The following is an 18,558-nucleotide window of genomic DNA, read 5'->3' as shown; positions in this document are numbered from 1 at the left end:
TCTCAGAACCAAACTTCATATTATTTCCAATCCTATCTTTCTGGTTCACTACCTCCAACAATTCTCCAATCCTATCTAGACCTATAGTCCATTGTTCATGCCATCCTTTTGTTAGCCTCAATTTCCTTGTGCTTTGACTTCCTTCCCATACAGCTCAGATTCCATGATTTATAATAGAGATCATTTCTTTACATATACTCTCAACTTCCTCACCTCACTGTCTTCTACCACACTTACCTGGCAAACACAATTCTGGTAGAATTGGCACCTGAAGATAGAGAGGCTAGAGAGAACCCCACAATCATGCTGATTAGTCCCAATTTATAGTCATGACCACTACTGCAAAGGGGTCTTCAGTCTTGTTTAGGAATCTATTATATTTCACTAGTCTAATTGTTCCTCCCATTTTCCAGAACAACCATGCCTACTTTTTCTTTCTTTAAATCTCCAGAATCTCTATCCTGCTTTGGTGATGACCTTGGTTCCTGTTCTTTTTTTTTTTTTTTTTTTTTTCAGTAAATATAAGCAGTCAAAAATGAACTTTCATGTGCTCCCATCACCACATCTTCCAACCTATCTGAAGGTATCTCTGTATACTCTACCCTCCCTCCTCTTACTATGCCTGGATTGTGCTCCTAAATCCAACCCTCCACTTGTACACTGGATCCTGGCAGTTCTCCTGTCTCTCTCCTGCATCATGAGTATTGCCTTCTTTATTATATTGTCTCATAAATATAGAGACACTGTATATCTTCTCTCATAAAAAAAATTTCCTGAACTTCACATCCCACTCCAGGAATCTGTCCTATTATTCACTATTTCCTTCTAGGAAAGCGCCTTTAAAAAGTGCCTATTCTCATAATCACCACTGTCTCTTTTCTTTTTTTTTTTCTCTCCAATTGAATTGTAATTCCTGCTCCTTTTACTCTTCCAGATCTGCTCCTGTCAAGGTTACCGGTGACTACTGGTTACCAAAGAAAGCATTAATTCTTAGTCTTCATCATCTTTGATCCATGAGCATGATTTGACAGTTGTTCATTTGAGCTTCCATGAGACACTTTTTTCATTTGGCTTCTAAACAACCACTCTTGGTTTTTCTCCTGCCTCACTGGCTGATCATTCCCTGACTCTGCTATACCCTTTTATTAAAATCTCCCCCTCTTCTAAATATTAAGCTGTCTCATGGATTAGTTTAGATACACACACATCTTTAGTAATAGCATCCAGTCTGATGACTTTAAAAGGCAAACACTATGCTAATCATCCCCAGACATTTATCTCCAGCTAGAACTTTCTCCTAAACATCCAATTCATATATGAAGCAAACTTCTTGGCATCTTTGCCTGGATAATTAAGAAGCATTTTATATTAACTATCATGCCAAAGGCAAATTTTAATTTGGTTTTTAAAATCTGCTCTTCCCATAGTTTTCTCAGTCACAATAAATGGCAAATTCCTTCTTCCAATTACTTAAGTGAAACACACTGGATGCATCTTTAACTCCTCTTTTTCATACTCCACATTCAATCTTCTAGAAAATCTCATCAGAACTACCTTCACCATACATTCAAATTCAACCACTTCTTACCGCTTTCACCATAACCCCCGGTCCACCCACCATCATGTCCCACTTGGAAGATTACAGCGGCCTCTACACTGGTCTCCCTGCTTCCAGCCCCTGCCTGTTTTCTATACAGCACCTAGAGTGGACCTTCAAAAGTCAGTCAGACCATGTCACTCTTCTGGCCTCAAGCCTTACTTGGTTTCCTATATCAGAGTAAAAGCCAAAGTCATTTACATGGTTTCAAAATATTACATCAGTGGTTTTCAATCTTTGTTGTGAATCAGAATCACCTGAATGATTTAAGATATTCAGATACCTTTCATTCCATAGTTAAGATTACAGTGGGTAAAAAGGGTCAAAACGTGCAAACTTCCAGTTATAAAATAAGCAAGTCATAGGGATGTAATGTGCAGCATGGTGACCATAGTTAATAATATTGCACTGCATTTCTGGAGCTATGCTAGCCTCCCTCACAATCTTAAAACATCCAGGCATGCTCCCACTTCAGGGCCTTTGCACTGGCTGACCCTATGCCTGGAAAAACTTTATCCAGGTGTATATTTCTCTTCTACCTCTACCCCTCACTTACTTTATGTATTAATATTTACTCCAGTGTCAGTGATTACTCCTGAAATACAATGTATTTTATTTATCTGGTTTATTGTTTGCCTTCTCCATTAGAATGTATACTTCATGAAGGCATTTTTTTTTCATTTATGTTCATTTCAAAGACCCAAACACTGACTGATACATAGAATATGCTCAATAAATAACTATTGGATGAATTCATTAAAAAAAACTCCAGTTATATTTTTCAAATCACATTTTTTCCTGCTTAGGCAAAAAGTCCTAAGAAGAGGAAGGCAGAAACACATTTGTTCTAGTTTAATTAGGTGAGTGTGGTACAGGTGAACACCTCTGAAGAATAGCAGACTAGAACTTGTTTACCTAACCCTCATTTTTACAGGTATCTTTGGTATAAGCAGACCAAAGCTGTTAGAAGGGATCAGAATTTACCTTCAAGGTGAAACTCCAACTTTGGCCACCTCATGAGAAGAGTTGACTCATTGGAAAAGACCCTGATGCTGGGAGGGATTGGGGGCAGGAGGAGAAGGGGACGACAGAGGATGAGATGGTTGGATGGCATCACCGACTTGATGGACATGAGTTTGAGTAAACTCCGGGAGTTTGTGATGGACAGGAAAGCCTGGGGTGCTGAGATTCATGGGGTCGCAAAGAGTTAGACACGACTGAGCGACTGAACTGAACTGAACTGAAGAAAAACAATGAGACTAGTAGTACAGTTAGGAAAAAGCACAAACTAAGACATTAATGGGATCCATTTAAAATTGCAATTAGATTGGGAGGATTGTTTTCACAGTGATGCAGGCTTTTCTGGTAGGGAGTTACTATATATATGAATTCCTGTCAAATATACTACAGATGAAGTTTGGCCTTTTGTGGAATATTGACATATAAGACCTCGGGGGTCTTTTCTGCCTGTACAAATTAGAAATCAATGGCAGAGAACAGGGAGTTTCTGTGTGAGATGTGCAAGACTGGTTCCTCCAGGAAGAATCCATCAGAAACATTTCATGTGTTATAGTTCTCAAACTTATGAACTCCCAGCGAGCTTTAGCAGGTGAAGAGGTTACTGTTTGTTGGTTGGTTTGACTTTGTGCTTTAATAAAAGCTGGCTAAGACCTTGAAAACTGAACCAAAATACATTTTATTATAACTACCTAGTCTCTGTCTCGGAGAAGGCAATGGCACCCCACTCCAGTACTCTTGCCTGGAAAATCCCATGGACGGAGGAGCCTGGTAGGCTGCAGTCCATGGGGTTGCAAAGAGTTGGACACGACTGAGCGACTTCACTTTCACTTTTCACTTTTATGTATTGGAGAAGGAAATGGCAACCCACTCCAGTGTTCTTGCCTGGAGATTCCCAGGGATGCGGTCACACAGAGTCGGACACAGCTGAAGTGACTTAGCAGTAGCAGTCTCTGTCTAATCAGTTTTCAGCTGTATCTGATACTGGTTGAAAGCAATGTAGACAATAAGCAAATTTCACTTTGATATTTCCCATTATAAATTAATAAGAACATTCTTCACTACTCCTCTACTATATCAGAACACTGAATATATGGGGTGTAATAAATACTTGGGGACTTGATTGGCATATTTAAACTTGTAAGCAGTCTTTATCAGCAGACTCTCAGAGAATAGAAACAAAAATTGTTCTCTACCTCTTTTATGGCATTTTTTCTATTATGTCATAATTTTAGGTTAACCTTAGGAAATACCAAATCATAGTTCTTTGTAATAAGAAATCACTCACATATACATTCTTTCATGTAAACTTTAGAATCATCTTAAGAGTTTATTATTCTAATCATATTATTTACTGATGCTTCTACATATATATATGTGTGTGTGTGTGTGTGTGTGTGTGTGTGTGTGTATATATATATATATATATATATTTAATAATGATCAAAACCATAAGAGGCAGAAATTCTTAATATCATGACAACAATTCTGAGTCCCAGAAATGTTAAGTAACTAATCACATTTACACATTTTACTTAAAAAATGAACTGGATTCAAACCTATTTGTATGCCTGCAAAGTGCAGGCTTTTAATTTTCACATTGTGATAATTTTACAGATGAGAAGAGTAAATCTTAGAGAAACCAAGTAATTTGTCCAAAGTATAGAACTGAGAACTGGAAGAAACAAGAATAAAACCCGAGAGTTTTTTTCTAAGATCAGAGTTCTTTCCACTCTTCATAACAGATTAAAAAAAAAAAAAGTATGACATTTAACAACAGTATAAAAAACACAAGCCCAAGTTGAAAAGCAATGGAACGGTTATGTATTAAAAGAAAAAGAAATATGAAATCCTAAAAATAATTAACTAAATTTCATAGCACATGCTACAAAACTGTCAATAGCTGAGTCTAAAACACTTCTATTTCATAGAATCTTGGATAGGAATTTTTTTAGTGTAAATATTTACAGTTTAGTTTTACATATACCCATAGTTAAACAGCATAAATTTTTTTTAAAAACCCAGAAAATGTAGGAAATTATATGTACATACTTAAAAATGAAGAGGTTTTCTTAAAGAACACTGAAGACCTTAAATGATATATAAATATATCTTAAAGCTCAGACAATAAAGAATCTGCCTGCAATGCAGGAGACACAGGTTCAATCTCTGGGTTGGGAAGTTCCCTTGGAGAAGGGAATGGCAACCCACTCCAGTATTCTTGCCTGGAAAATTCCATGGACAGTGGAGCCTGGCAGGCTACAGTCCATGGGGTTGCAAAGAGTCAGACATGACTGAGTGACTAACCCAAAGCATTTATGTAGCAACTGATGTTATCTCTAGATTTATATATTATTTTGGAAATACTGGGATGTCAGAAGTGTAACTAGTTTATAATAATACAAAGAATGACAGGTAATAGTGTGTGTGTATGTGTGTGTGTGTGTGTGTGTATGTGTGTATAAGAACATAGGAATGAAACAAGGTGTTAATTTAGCTGGCTACCTTAGATAGTTACAAGTTTCTTATGGTCTCACTATTTCCATTCTTACCTGGTTCCCACATGTAAGTTATAATGATCTTCTTGATAAATAAAAATGAACCATTACATTCTGTTATTTCAGTTACATCTTTTTTAAAAAACTCAAATAAAATTCAAGTTCTTAACCACAGGCAAGGTCCTGTATGATCTATCCCCTGCCTACTAACCTCATTCTCCACTTTTTCTCATTCAACAGTGTCCACTTCATGTAGATTTTTAAATCGGTTTCTGAATGGATCTTTGGACCTTAGCTTATGCTAAGCATTGCCTGAATGCTTTGTCATCCTGTCTTCCACATGACCATCTCCTGATCAGACAGATTGTAGTTAATATCTTATAGCCTTAGGAAATTTACTGATTACTGCTTCTCAAGCAAATTTCTACAATAGCATCCTATTTGTCTTTCTGATAGCATTTATCATATTTTAAATCATTTTGTTTGATCATGTATTTTAGTTTCCTTCTCAATCTGTCTCATCAGACTCTATATTTCATGAATCCAGGCATTCCCCTGCGGTCGAGTTTACCTCCAGTTCTTACTTCAGTGTCTGATTCATAATTGTTAACAAGCAAGTACTGGATGATTGAATGAATGGAGTGAATATGTATGTTTGAAAAATATTTTTATTGGGAATTTGTATCTGTGGAGATCAGAAATTGAATTTTCTCTGGAGAATGTTATGGTATAGAAAGAGTTTGGAAAGTATGAGGAGCTTTAGATGTAAAATTGATAAAGATATAAATTTTGAACTTCAATTTATACTCAAGAAAGCAAAATTCTTTCTTAACAATAGACAATATGAAGGAAAAGAACTCTTTCAAAAACTATTCTGAGGCTTAAATTCATCCACATCCAGTGAGTACCTAGTAAATCCTAAAATCTCTCCTCCTTTCTTCCCAGTACAAGTCTAAGTTCATTCATCCACCAAATCTCACCTGCCTCCCCCATGTCCCCAGTAAGTGGAGGGTACTGTGTTGAAATTTTAAGAACCAACAGGCCTCTGGACAAAAAGAAGAAATATATATTTCAGGATTGGTACCTGGGCCATGGGAAACTGGGATTCAAATAATGAGGGTAAAGGAGTTAGAAGCCGTTGCTAACATTTCAAGGACAGTCACTTACTTCAAGGCATCATTTATACTCAGAAAGACCTTTATGTCAGCATTAGTAGTTTTTAAACAATAGTGTCAGTGCAGTGACTGAAAAAATTACGAGGGTTACACTAGGAGACCATAGCAAGAGCAATAGTAAAGGACAACATAGGAAAAGGCATAGAATAATCCTAGAACCTGCGGCAGGATGTGGGCTTCCCAGGCGGCACTAGTGGAAAAGGATCTGCCTGCCAATGTAGGAGACATAAGAGACGCAGGTTTGATCCCTGGGTTGGGAAGATCCCCTGGAAGAGGGCATAGCAACCCACTCCAGTATTCTTGTCGGGAGAATCCCATGGACAGAGAAGCCTGGCAGGCTTCAGTCCATAGGGTCACAAAGAGTTGGACATGACTGATACACCCACATGGCAGAATAATGTTTACAGTCAACAAAACATTTTCCAACAAGGTAGTTTTGAGTTTGCCTCAAGGAACTCAGACTTGGAGTTCAAATTATTATGCTGTGAAAGGTGACAGAAAACAGTATATACCACCATTGATGCTGTTATTGCACATTTATTCATTCATTCATCCCATAATTACTTATTGAAAGTCAGCCCTTGTGATTTTCACTGTGAAAGCCGCTGGGATGATTTTAAGCAAAAATCATTCAGTGCTCTCATGGAGGTTGATGGGGCCTGAAGAAGAAAGAATTACTTCCATGTACATGTTTATAAGCCACAGCCCAGAATAAAAATTAACTTCATGCTTTTTATACAAAGGATGGCTCTCTGTGTTTTTTTAAATAACTTCTAAATGATGGTTTTATAAAAATAAGCTATTAATAAAGATTTTCATTTATGGAAATAGAAACACATTCATTGAAACCGTATTTGTGGACAAGATTAACTTTTACTCACAGAGAACTTCACATAATCATAAGATAAAGTTTTCATCTAAAAACAAATGTAGTGTAGAAAACAACCAGAGTTGTTTGAAAAACTTGGATAACCTGAATGATATTTAGAATTGAATTTGTAAAAGCTTTTCCAGTCTTCATGTGTATAATCCCTGACCTTGTTCTGAACAAAATATCAGCTCATGTTTTCTAGTTTTGAAATTCTGTTGTAAAAGATCCTTAGCCATGCCACAGAAATCTGTGAATTCCCTTTACAGGTGTAGTGAGTCACCTCAAAATCTTCTTAAACCAATAAAAGGCATAATTCAACTGAAAACTCCTGCATTTTCTCCTCCAGGGGATCTTTCCGACCCAGGGATCAAACCCACATCTCCTGGCTGGTGGCCTCTTTACCACTTTAGCCACCTGGGAAGCCATAACTGAAAACTCTATGTCAAAGTTAAAATGACAAAAAGGAAGCATCAACCTCAGTTTAGCAATTCCAATATTAGGGACAGAATGGTAGACTACGAATGCAGAACTATGGCCAGTACCTTTTGAATGCCTGCTTGGGACTCCAGGACGTTATTCTCCGATCCGTTGCTCCGGTTGATCATCCGCCACATTTGGGAATACATGCTGTCCCTCTCAAAAGGATTCATTCCTTTCATGCGAACATGCTCATAAACTGCAGAGTCCAGGACTGTGCCGTAAGGAATATCTGTTTGCTTGGAAAGGTCCTGGAGAGACCTTGATTATTGGGAGAGCAGAGAGACACAAGACAGAATACTGAATACTTTCAAGTGGAAATAAAGGAAGCAAAAAGTAATGTACATAAATACAAATGTCAAATTGTTTTTTCCCTTGTTGTTTTTTAACATTAAGATATAATATAGAAAGAGAATTGCTGTAAGGGTGTATAGAACCTACATGGATCACAAGAAGACAAAAATCATTCTAAAGGAAAGGCGGAAGTTTCGAGTGATAGAGCAAGGCTATTTTTCTCCCCCTGCTGTGAGGGGAAAAAAAAAAATCAAGCAATCGCTATCAAAGCAAAGAAACATGAAATTATATTGCTATATAATCATATAGTTTTTTAAAATTTCAGTATGTTGCAAGCTTTAAGCTTATGTTCTTTTAGGTGACGAGGCTTCAACATTTTTATAAAATAATTACATTTTGTATAAACAACATGTTTGGGTAGGTGTATACTTAAAAACTAGTATTTGTAATAGTCATTACTTATTGAGTGACTACTCCATATATGCTATGCAGTTGGCATACATTATCCTTACAGCAATGCCACATGTTCAGAACTATTTCACCTATTTTATAGACCAGAAAACTTAGGTACAGGGAATAGAGGATTAGCTAAGTGTGGCACGGCCACTGAAGGATAAAGACAGAATTCAAATGTAGATCTGACCAGCTCCGAAAACCATATTTCTACTGCAAGATGCTGACTTGTATCTCTATATTTATTTATTTATTTTTGCTAGATTTGCTTTAAGTGTGTGTGTGTGTGTATGTGAGAGAGAGAGATTTCTATTTGTATTAAAATAGAGTAAATTTCATGCTTCTGCAAAGCTGAATATGTTTTTAGCTTTCTCTTTTACAGAATAATGTTCCAGGATTTTCAAATCAATCTTTAAGTTACAGATGGTATCTACTTGTCCCAGGTTATTCGTCTCTAAATTGATGGTCAATTTCCTTATATTTGAGTTTCTAATAAGACACTTATACTTTCTAACTTGGAGAACCAATTACCACTTCACTGGAACTCACTGAATTTGTGTAGGCACCCCACTCTAATGACTGACATTTAAGAACAAATATGTGTCTTCAGCATACTGTTTAAAATTAGATGCTGGCATGCTTCAAATTCACTAACCTCTAAGAATGGGAGCAGATGCTTTGAAGCACTATACCATATTTTGAACAAGAACAAATACCCACAGCCCTATAAAACCATGGGCCATGAATGTCATATTATGTATACCTCTGACCTTTTGGTCTGTTTCTAGATGGAGTTTGCTAATGATTTCCTGGGGGTCTTTGCAAGCAACACTAGCATTGGGTAAGAGTATTGGGAATACCCTTGCAGGTCACAAATTTTCATCATGTGCAAAATTGTGTTGCAAACAATACATTATGGGCCATGTTTGTTAAAGGAATATTTGTGCCGGTTTTTAATGGTAACTTTCAGCAAAATTTAGCCTGCATTTTATTGAGTTTTACGTTGTTGATGTGTATCATCTACTCTATGGAAATGAGAGAAACTATGGTAATTCCTTTTTGCTCTACACTTCTGCCTCATAAAAAGATGAATTTAAAAATTACTATTGTTTTTTCTTTTTGCAAACAAAGCTTTATTGGGGACCCTGCTGCAGCAAGGGGAAGTAAGAACAGATTCCTTTGCTTGCTCATTCCTTGAAGGAGGTAAAATAAAGAAAGTAAAACTGACTATTTGAAGGGGAGAATTTTCTGGAATATCCTACAATTATTGAGATAATTCTGCATTTGTAAAAGAAAAAGTGACAATATAGATAAATAATTGAGGGCAGAAGCAAGAATAAAAGTGAGTTGCCCACAGTTAAGAGTGACAGGGCCTCTGCTGCTGGAACGTACCATAAATTACCTTAGTACTAGTATAGCAATAAGAATTTTGTTTCAAAAGAACAGTTTATTTCTTATTTACTACTGTTTCTAGTAGTAGAAGTAAAACTATATTCAAAACTAACATTCTAACATATTTCCCAATGTATAGTGATGTGCTTTAAACTGGTTACACAGGGGGAAGAAATGAAACTTGTCAATAAAGATTATGATAGCAGATTTCATTCATTCAGTATCTACAAATGGAAGAGCAAAGTTAGGTAGTTATACCCAGCCTGAGCTTTCTAGAACCTGAAGGTAATGTTAGGACTAGAGAAAGCCATGTTAGGATTCACCAGAAACCCTCCCTGGATATGATTGGCCACTTTCTGCCCCATAGTTTCTGGCAATCGATCTCGATCATAACTTTCCAAAGGTTTCCGCTTGGCAAGATCATAGCGTATTGGTGAAAAAAATGTTTATGCCTATATCTAAATATGTAACTGGTTTGCTCAAATAGTCATACTAGTAAAATACTGTTAAATAAATTAATGCTCCTTCTTAGCTTTCCATGAAAAGAAAATTGAAACCAACTGCTTGGATCTTTAATACAAGCAAATTTTTGTGCCATGGTATCACTTTGAATATTAGCTTTAAATGTGAATATAGAATTATAATACAGGTTCTTAGCTGGCAAACTGTTTTATACACTCAGAAATCTTAAAGCAACATCTTGATAGGTTTCCTATGTGACGTTCTTGATGTCAGAAAGAGGCAGTTTATTTTCAACATATTTCAAATTCAGAATAGCAGAACATTTTGTAACTTAGAACAAAGGCATGTTCCCTCTAGCTTCATTTCTAATATCAAGTTCAGCTTATAAATGTGCCATGAGATATGCCTGCAATAAAAATTACAGCTTGTCTGATTCAGTGTCGTTCCATCATAGTACACCAAGATAGCACACCAAAGGTGACAAAAATAAAATGAAGCAAAATGAAGTGAACACAAATAGCTTATCACAGAAAAAGAAAGTTGTTTTAGGAGCCCAACAGAGAAAGACAGGACCTATTATAAGTAGTAATTTTGTTATTTTCATGCTCATAAGATTTTAGATCAGCAGAAATGCTATGGTCTATATTATGAGGCCCTAAACAAATTAAGTAGGTTATTTCACAAGTGGTAATCCTCGAAACCATTATATCTTAAGGTCAACATCTGAGTAGATATTATTTAGACATGCAAAATCATTGTTTTAAAATTCTATACAATTATAAAATAGTTCATAAGCACCTAACACATAGATTAATTTACCTTGGCAAATATTGACATTTCTTTTCTAACAACTGGCAACGTTTACCCAGGACACAGAAGAAACGGGAAAATCTAGAGCATTTCAGAGAAGAGTTAGCTGTGAATACACTCATACTGATATATTCTGTCTTTCCACCTAACCACACAAAACCCAGATGCATGCACATGCTGTGCTGTGGGTGCTCAGTCGTGCCCCCATGGACTGTAGACCACTCGACTCCTCTGTCCATGGGATTCTCCAGGCAAGAATACTGGAGTGGGTTGCTATTTACTTCTCCAGAGGATCTTTCCAACCCAGGAATCCAACCCAGGTCTCCTGCATTGCAAGCAGATTCTTTACTGCCGAGCCACGTGGGAAGCCGAAACACACACAAAACTCCGCAATCACTCTGCGAATCCGTGAGCCCTGAGCCCTCCTCTCCCAGCCCCACACCCCAACTCAGAGACACAGTAAAAATGAGTGTCCACAGCTATGCATATAAAAGAAAGCAAATGTTTCTCCAGTCTAATCAGCCTTATTTTCTCAACATCTTACTGAAATTTTTCTTTTATTTAATATACCCATGTTCTATACTAAAACAGTACTGTCTGATAGGTAGGTGGTATTTAGTTACTTACAAGAACATTACAAATGTTAAGAAACTGTAATTTAGGGCACTTCTGTGAAATTAAATTTTAGGTATTTGGGTGGATCCAGGCTGATTACAAACTCTTTCCACGGGAAGAAAAATACTTAAAACCTTTCAAGCATTGAAAATTAATTTTGATACATGTGATAATCTGATATTAGCTATATCTGATAGCAGTAGCTTTGATATTGGGTAAGTTAGATTTTAAAGTCAAGCAGGTCTCTTATTAGTAAGCCGTGTGATGTTAAGTACCCCTGTTAACCTTACTTTCCTCATCTATAAATGGGGAGAGTAACAGCGTCCTCAAAAAGTGATGATTTTAGGACATGTCACATCAGTATTTGATCAAGCTATCTATTGTTTTCATACAAAGACTATTATTATAATAATTCCTCACCTTATAATGCACTATTTAATGATTTCTAATGGACTTTTTTTTTGGTGTGTGTGGCAGGAGGACAACTACTAACAAGGAGATTCATGAATTAGAGTTGAGTTAATGTCTCATCACTTTTCCAAGTATAAGAATGTATGAAGTTAGGATACTAAATGGTCATAATTTTTTTCATGGCAAATTCTTTGTGACATTTACATGACTTTGTCAGTGCAATTATAATGAATGTGTTGCTGCTTAGATTTTTTAAGCTGTCAATTAGTTAAAAATCTAATGTCCATCCCCACTGCCATGTACTTTCACTCACATTTATACCTATTTTCTTTCAATAGGAGAATAGTTCTTACCATATAAACTTTAAAATAACTCTCATAGGCCTTTCTTTTACATCTCTTCTCCCTTTCTCTCTCTCTCTTTCCTTCTTTCTCCCTTCCCCCTCCTTCCCTCTCTTTCTCTCTCCCTTTCTTTCTTTCTCTCTTTTTTCTGTTTCACATTTGAGCCTTGTTGTGTGGAATGCTCACCAACAAATGACAAGAGTGAGCTGCCAGCGCCAGTTCTGGGGAATTTTAAGTCTAATATTTGTAATGTAATGGAGCACTCAACTCAAGTTATCCCATTAGAAGGATTTTTCTTCAGGAAGAGAAAAATGGTTGATAGGATAGGCGCTGGATGCTTCAGGCAAGGGGCCGAGAGCCGAAGAGAAATATACATTAAAAGTGTCCTCCAGCTCAGCTCAGGCTTTCCTTCCCACACACTCTCCCCAGTTTTCTCCTCTGGATGGTAATTTCAGCATCTGCCAAAGGACAGATTTTATTGTAGCGCCAAGGGCCCAGGGTAGCAACCACTTAGAGCCCACTGGTGCCTACTGTGCTTCATTGGTTGCAGTGCCTGAGCGCCGTCGTTGGCAGGGTACGGAGGCAGGTTTTCCAAGCAGGAAAAGTGCTCCAAAATTTAACAACTTAAAGAACAACTACACGCCGTAAGAGAGGGTCTGCCAAGTGAACATTAGTGATGCTGAGACACAAGAAGCAGAAAAAAGAGTTGGAAACTAGACTGAGGTGGTCAGGTAAGGCAGGCCTACCACTGAGAGGTACTGCCGACCTCTGCACTGGGCAACCTCTCAGCTTCTAAAAAACAGGTTCTGAAGATATAAAGATTGAAGTGTCAATCCTCGAGCAAATTAAAACTCTCCAAATTGCAATTCCTTTCCCTGTTAAATAGGAGAAATAATAATTTTATAATAAAATATCTGGAGGTTTGTAGTAGATTTTGATACAAGATACTTACCTTAAAACCTACTCTTTAAGTGCTCAATTACTGATCCTTGCAGTTATTATTACTATTATTACTGTTAGTTTGTCCTCTATTATGATTTCAAGAATTGCCATGTTTTTATTTTTCCCATCAATAGACTTATTCTCAGCTAAAGCTCTTTCTCACCTGTGGCCTTTCTCTCTAACGCCTCATTCTAACTTCTCATCAAGTTTTGTAAATTTTACCTCCTAAATCTTACCTTTGCCTTCCCATTGACAGTACCCTCATCATTTCTACCTTGAAAATTATTTCTAAGCTTTTCCCCTATCTCTACTCCCACCTACTTCTAATCCAACCTTCACAGCTAACAGTGTTCTTTCTGATATGCAAACCTGATCCTACCTCTGCCTTATTTAAACACTTCCTTTATAACCCACTGCCCTTAGAAAATGGTTCAAACTCCACAGCATTCAAGATCCTTCAAAAATTTGCCCTAAAAACTTTTTTCCCCATTTTCAGAAATAACCTTTTGCCTCATTCATATTCACATTACAGGGCAAACAAACTATTTCACCATTCCTTGCTTGGTAGATGTTTTCCCAGCATGTTTGCTCTTCTTGGTGAATTTCTTCCTTTCAAGATCAAATTCTGATGTCTCTTCTGTGCTCTTCTAATACTTAAAATATGTTCACATCTTGGCATTGTGTTTTGAAATTTTACTTCATTGTTTACCTCATTAGAATACATGTTACTGATTCTCATGAGATTTTTTATTTTTAATGTTATTTATTTGTTTTTTATCTATCTTTTGAAACTCAGAACCTAGCCCAGGGTCTGGAAAACAGCAATCAATGAGGTTCATTTGTTTTGGCTACATTTCTTTACTAGGAAACTTGCTTTCATCTTGGACAGCCAGCATTCCCATTAAACCAGTGTTGCATAAAAATGGAATTTTTACTATATATTACCAGCCATTCTGTGGGTGATTAATGGTGGCCAAAAGTACTGTGTAGTTAAAAAGAAAAAACTTTATTTAGAAAACAAAACTTTATGAAAGAGAACTTTAGAAAGCCTTTCTGTATTACAATCAGATGCAAAAGCTTTATTGGACCACCAGTGAGTTGTGTGACAAGATGTTTTGCTATAAATGAATTCAGAGGCAAGACAAATAAAAAGAAAATTTAAACAAATAGTACTGAAACAAAATATCAGAAAAAGCTGAGGTATAGTCCAAGATTCTGGCAGACAAGGGATCCAGTACAAGCTGGAATGTCTATTCTTGAGACAAATACTTATTTAAGTAGTGTGGAAACAGATCTGACAATTTAGTGGTAGATGCGATGAATGATTTCTGATTAAGATATCAGAAAGAAACTGAAACGATGAAGAAAACTGGTCAACTAACTCTGCGAAAGGAAATAATAAAAAAATATATAAAAGAAGCTATGGTTTTAGGAGCTAAAGAAGAGATGCTGCTGCTGCTGCTGCTAAGTCGCTTCAGTCGTGTCCGACTCTGTGCGATCCCATAGACGGCAGCCCCCCAGGCTCCCCCGTCCCTGGGATTCTCCAGGCAAGAACACTGGGGTGGGTTGCTGTTTCCTGCTCCAATGTGTGAAAGTGAAAAGTGAAAGTGAAGTCGCTCAGTCATGTCCGACTCCTAGCGACCCGATGGACTGCAGCCCACCAGGCTCCTCCGTCCATGGGATTTTTCAGGCAAGAGTACTGGAGTGGGGTGCCATTGCCTTCTCCAAAAGAAGAGATACAGACCAGAACAAAGAACAGTCACCTTTGGTAATGTGTGGTCATGGGCATCCTCAGTCACTCAGTCCTGTCTGACTCTTTGCGACCCTATGGATTGTACTCCTCCAGGCTCCTCTGTCCATGGGATTCTCCAGGCAAGAATACTGAAGTGGGTTGCCATTTCCTCCTCCAGGGGATCTTCCCGACCCAGGGATGGAACCTGCTTCTCTTATGTCTCCTGCATTGGCAGGCAGGATCTTTACCACTAGCACCACCTGGGAAACCCTCTGGTAATACTGGAGTTATTTTTTCTTTCTTTCAAGGGTTAAGTATTTACATAAAGAAGAAGAAATCTCTCGGGAAGAGGAATGCTCTACTTATAGGAGAGCAGAAAAAACACATGGAAAGGCTTTCCAGTGTCCTATCTGTCAGTTGGCCCAATTGTCACTTGAGAAACCACATTCTGTATCTTAGTAGCTCCTTCCGAGTGAATTTCTCCCAACTCCTCAGATACAAGTTTGGAAAGGAAGTCTGATGAGACATAGGGTATCAAGGGTAAATGGTGAGCTAAGTGGGACTCTAACACTCTCTGATGTCAGAAGAAAATTTGGTTTACAGATGGCTCAGTCCATAATGAGGAGCTATTTTAAGTGAATGAGGGCAACTGCTATTTAATGAAAGCCAGCTCAGGAAAGAGTTGAATGTTCTTTAGCCCAATGATGCTAGGTTTCTTATTTTAAAAAGGTCAAAGTCATACTAGTGGCAGAAATACAATTCTCTCATAGAAGGTGAGATTATATAGCCTAAGAAAGTAAAATTTATGAGACCAATTAATTTAGGAAGAGCCCAACCACAGTTGTCTCTAGTGGAGAGAATGTGTTTGCACTTTTCTACCGTTCATGTAGGATAAAGGAAGAACAAAAGAAATGCAGGCCCCGGCAAGGGCCACAAAAGAAATTTATAATTATTGATAAACTGGATGCTTTAAGACATGAGACTCTTGGAACAAGTCCAGAGGGAACAGTTCATACTTTTGAAAACAATATATAATCCTGGGGTCGGAAAAACGACCCCAGACTGTTTCTCAACTGGCGTCTCAGAGTCACATGTTTTACGTATCTGGTGGAAAATCTATATATAAGAATATTAGTCTTGGTTACTGATTTGTTATTGATTACTGTTTCCTAATTACTCAATGGTTAATGATCATTTTGTTCTTTGCTCCTGAAGGTCACGCAAGTTATAGTTTAACTCCCCACATATTCTTTCATTCACGGCTGAAAGTATAACAAAGCTGGCTGGGATTCAGTTTCGGCACCTTCACCTTGGAGCCATCTTGGTCTCCTGATCCTCGATTTTCTCTGAATTCTTGTGTCTCGTTTCTCATTCTCTCGCCGTATCGCGCTTTCGGAAACCCTGCTTGTCGAGCTGGTCTTGACACTCTTATGGTGCCAACATGTCTTCCTTCTCAAGACAGAAGCTGAAGACTAAAGTCTGAGGCCAACAGGTTTGAAGGATCCCTGCAGGGTGGACCCAAGGGACGTCCCCTGGATGGAGAGGGTGCTTTATTAGAGGAGCCCTAAGAGGACCAAAAAGGACTGAGGATGGAGAGAGGAGGGCAGCAGATGAGAAGGGCTCCCTGTGGGGATGCTTGGATAAGGCTGGAGTGGTGCCCCCTTCTCCTGTCCTTCTGTTCTGCCCTCCTCCCCGCTGCTGTCCTATACCCTTCACATGCCCACACTGCCAGCTTTCTGTGGTACAGCAGGGCATATGACATAAAAGACAGTTTCAGATTTTTGTGCTCTGAACTTCTTTAGAATACTTACTTGATTTTTATTTTTTAAAAAACGATTTAAACATCCATCAGAATCCCAAATGTGCTTGGTCTACAAAAAGTAGATGTAGTCATGCAGAGCACATTGCCCCCTTCCAAACACCATCCCTCCGTGTGGATTACTAGGCATGGAGGGCTATATCCCAGGAGATGCCTTTCAAGTCTTTCCTGAGAGATTTAGGAATATTTCCCCCCAAAGAGTAATCAGGAGCACCCCATCTGCCAGATGGTATAGACAGGATGGTCACAGGTAATGCTAGAAATTCAGGTAAAATAGATGCATTTGAGTTAGAGGGATGTCACAGACTCAGTATGGAACATCTTCCTGCACTTAGGAGGCCTGCATTTTCCTGGACACTTTCAGAGGTTGATTTGGACTTGGATACGATAGGTCATTTTAGAGAACCCAGAGGGAGGAAGAAACACTCTGTCCTTCTGGCGGCTGTTAAGCAATAATTAATGAAGATGATGGTGAAACTCTCCCCAAAATGACAACGCTATATAAATGTGAGAAGACAGTCATCTGAAAATCTGATCGTCTTGCCTGACTTGTTGTCCCACATTATAAGCTAGGAACTAATTTTGTCATGTCATGAATCCTGATATGTGGCAGACGTTATATTTTTCCACATGTTGACAGAATGATCGTTTATGATCCTGTTCTCTATTTTAAATGGCCTATTAGTTAAAGTAGTCTTTTATTATACACATGCACATCTATGCATATATACACACTAATTAAGCAAAACTCTGTTGCAAAAAGCTCAATATCCTGTGAATTCAATTACTCTGCAATTTTCCTGTGTACTTTCTTATACATTATTGAAAAAGATGCAATATTTGTTTACACAGGACAATATGAACAAATATGGAATTATCCTAAATTTGTACAGACAGCATTTCATTATATTTACTACTGATGGTCAGCTAATTATAAAATTCATTGGGACAATACCCTCAAATAAACCAATAGACCAGTATTAGAACGGTAAACTTTTATGTTCCTCTATCATTGAGAATACAGGAAGGACTTGACTAATTCCCAGGAATTTCCCTGAGGGTCAACAAATTTTTAAATGATGTTAAGAAAGAATCCTTATACAATCATAACATCAGAGAGTTGAGAGAATTCCTGGAGGTATCACATAATTTGATTACGTTCTTTAAGGCACATAAGCCAGCCTCCAAAACTGACTTTATTTTTCTTCCTAAGGCATTTTTATGACTTTGAAAATTTCACACCAGGCAGTCCTTACTCATGCCTAACGTAACCCCCTCCTATTCAAATAAGCCTCTCATTTTGTTCTCAGTCCCATGGGCAGTAGTTACTCACCACCTCTAGGACACCTCTATTTCTTTATTTAATAAAACATTTCTTTTTCATTTTCACCCTCAGCCTTCTCTTTGCTGAGTTAAATACTAAATCCCTTTTGTTTTATTCCCAGGATCTATTACTCCTCCTCACTGCCACCACCACCCCCCCCCCCCCCCCCCGCCCCGGCTTTTTTTGCTTTGTAATTAACTAAGCCATCTTTTTCTTCTCTATTGGAATTTTTGCATAATTTATGGATCTTATAAATAGATTATGGTAGTTTAAAAGTCCTGAACAACTTTTACACTGCTAGGTGACTTTGGTCATTTTCCTTATAAAC

General features: G+C 37.7%; 1 protein-coding gene across 3 annotated transcripts in view; it reads right to left on the bottom strand.

Moving 5' to 3' along the window:
• Window positions 1–18,558, bottom strand: part of GRID2 (glutamate ionotropic receptor delta type subunit 2) — a 1,526,424-nt gene that overhangs the window by 276,125 nt on the left and 1,231,741 nt on the right. For all 3 annotated transcript variants that reach the window (XM_070452150.1, XM_070452151.1, XM_070452149.1), the window contains exon 13: window positions 7,701–7,896. In XM_070452150.1, the coding sequence (XP_070308251.1) occupies window positions 7,701–7,896 (196 nt within the window). The remainder of the gene's footprint in view (window positions 1–7,700; window positions 7,897–18,558) is intronic.

The sequence above is a fragment of the Odocoileus virginianus genome, chromosome 21 (assembly GCF_023699985.2).
Source record: "Odocoileus virginianus isolate 20LAN1187 ecotype Illinois chromosome 21, Ovbor_1.2, whole genome shotgun sequence".
Taxonomy (NCBI): domain Eukaryota; kingdom Metazoa; phylum Chordata; class Mammalia; order Artiodactyla; family Cervidae; genus Odocoileus; species Odocoileus virginianus.
This window is presented reverse-complemented; position numbering and strand designations above follow the sequence as displayed.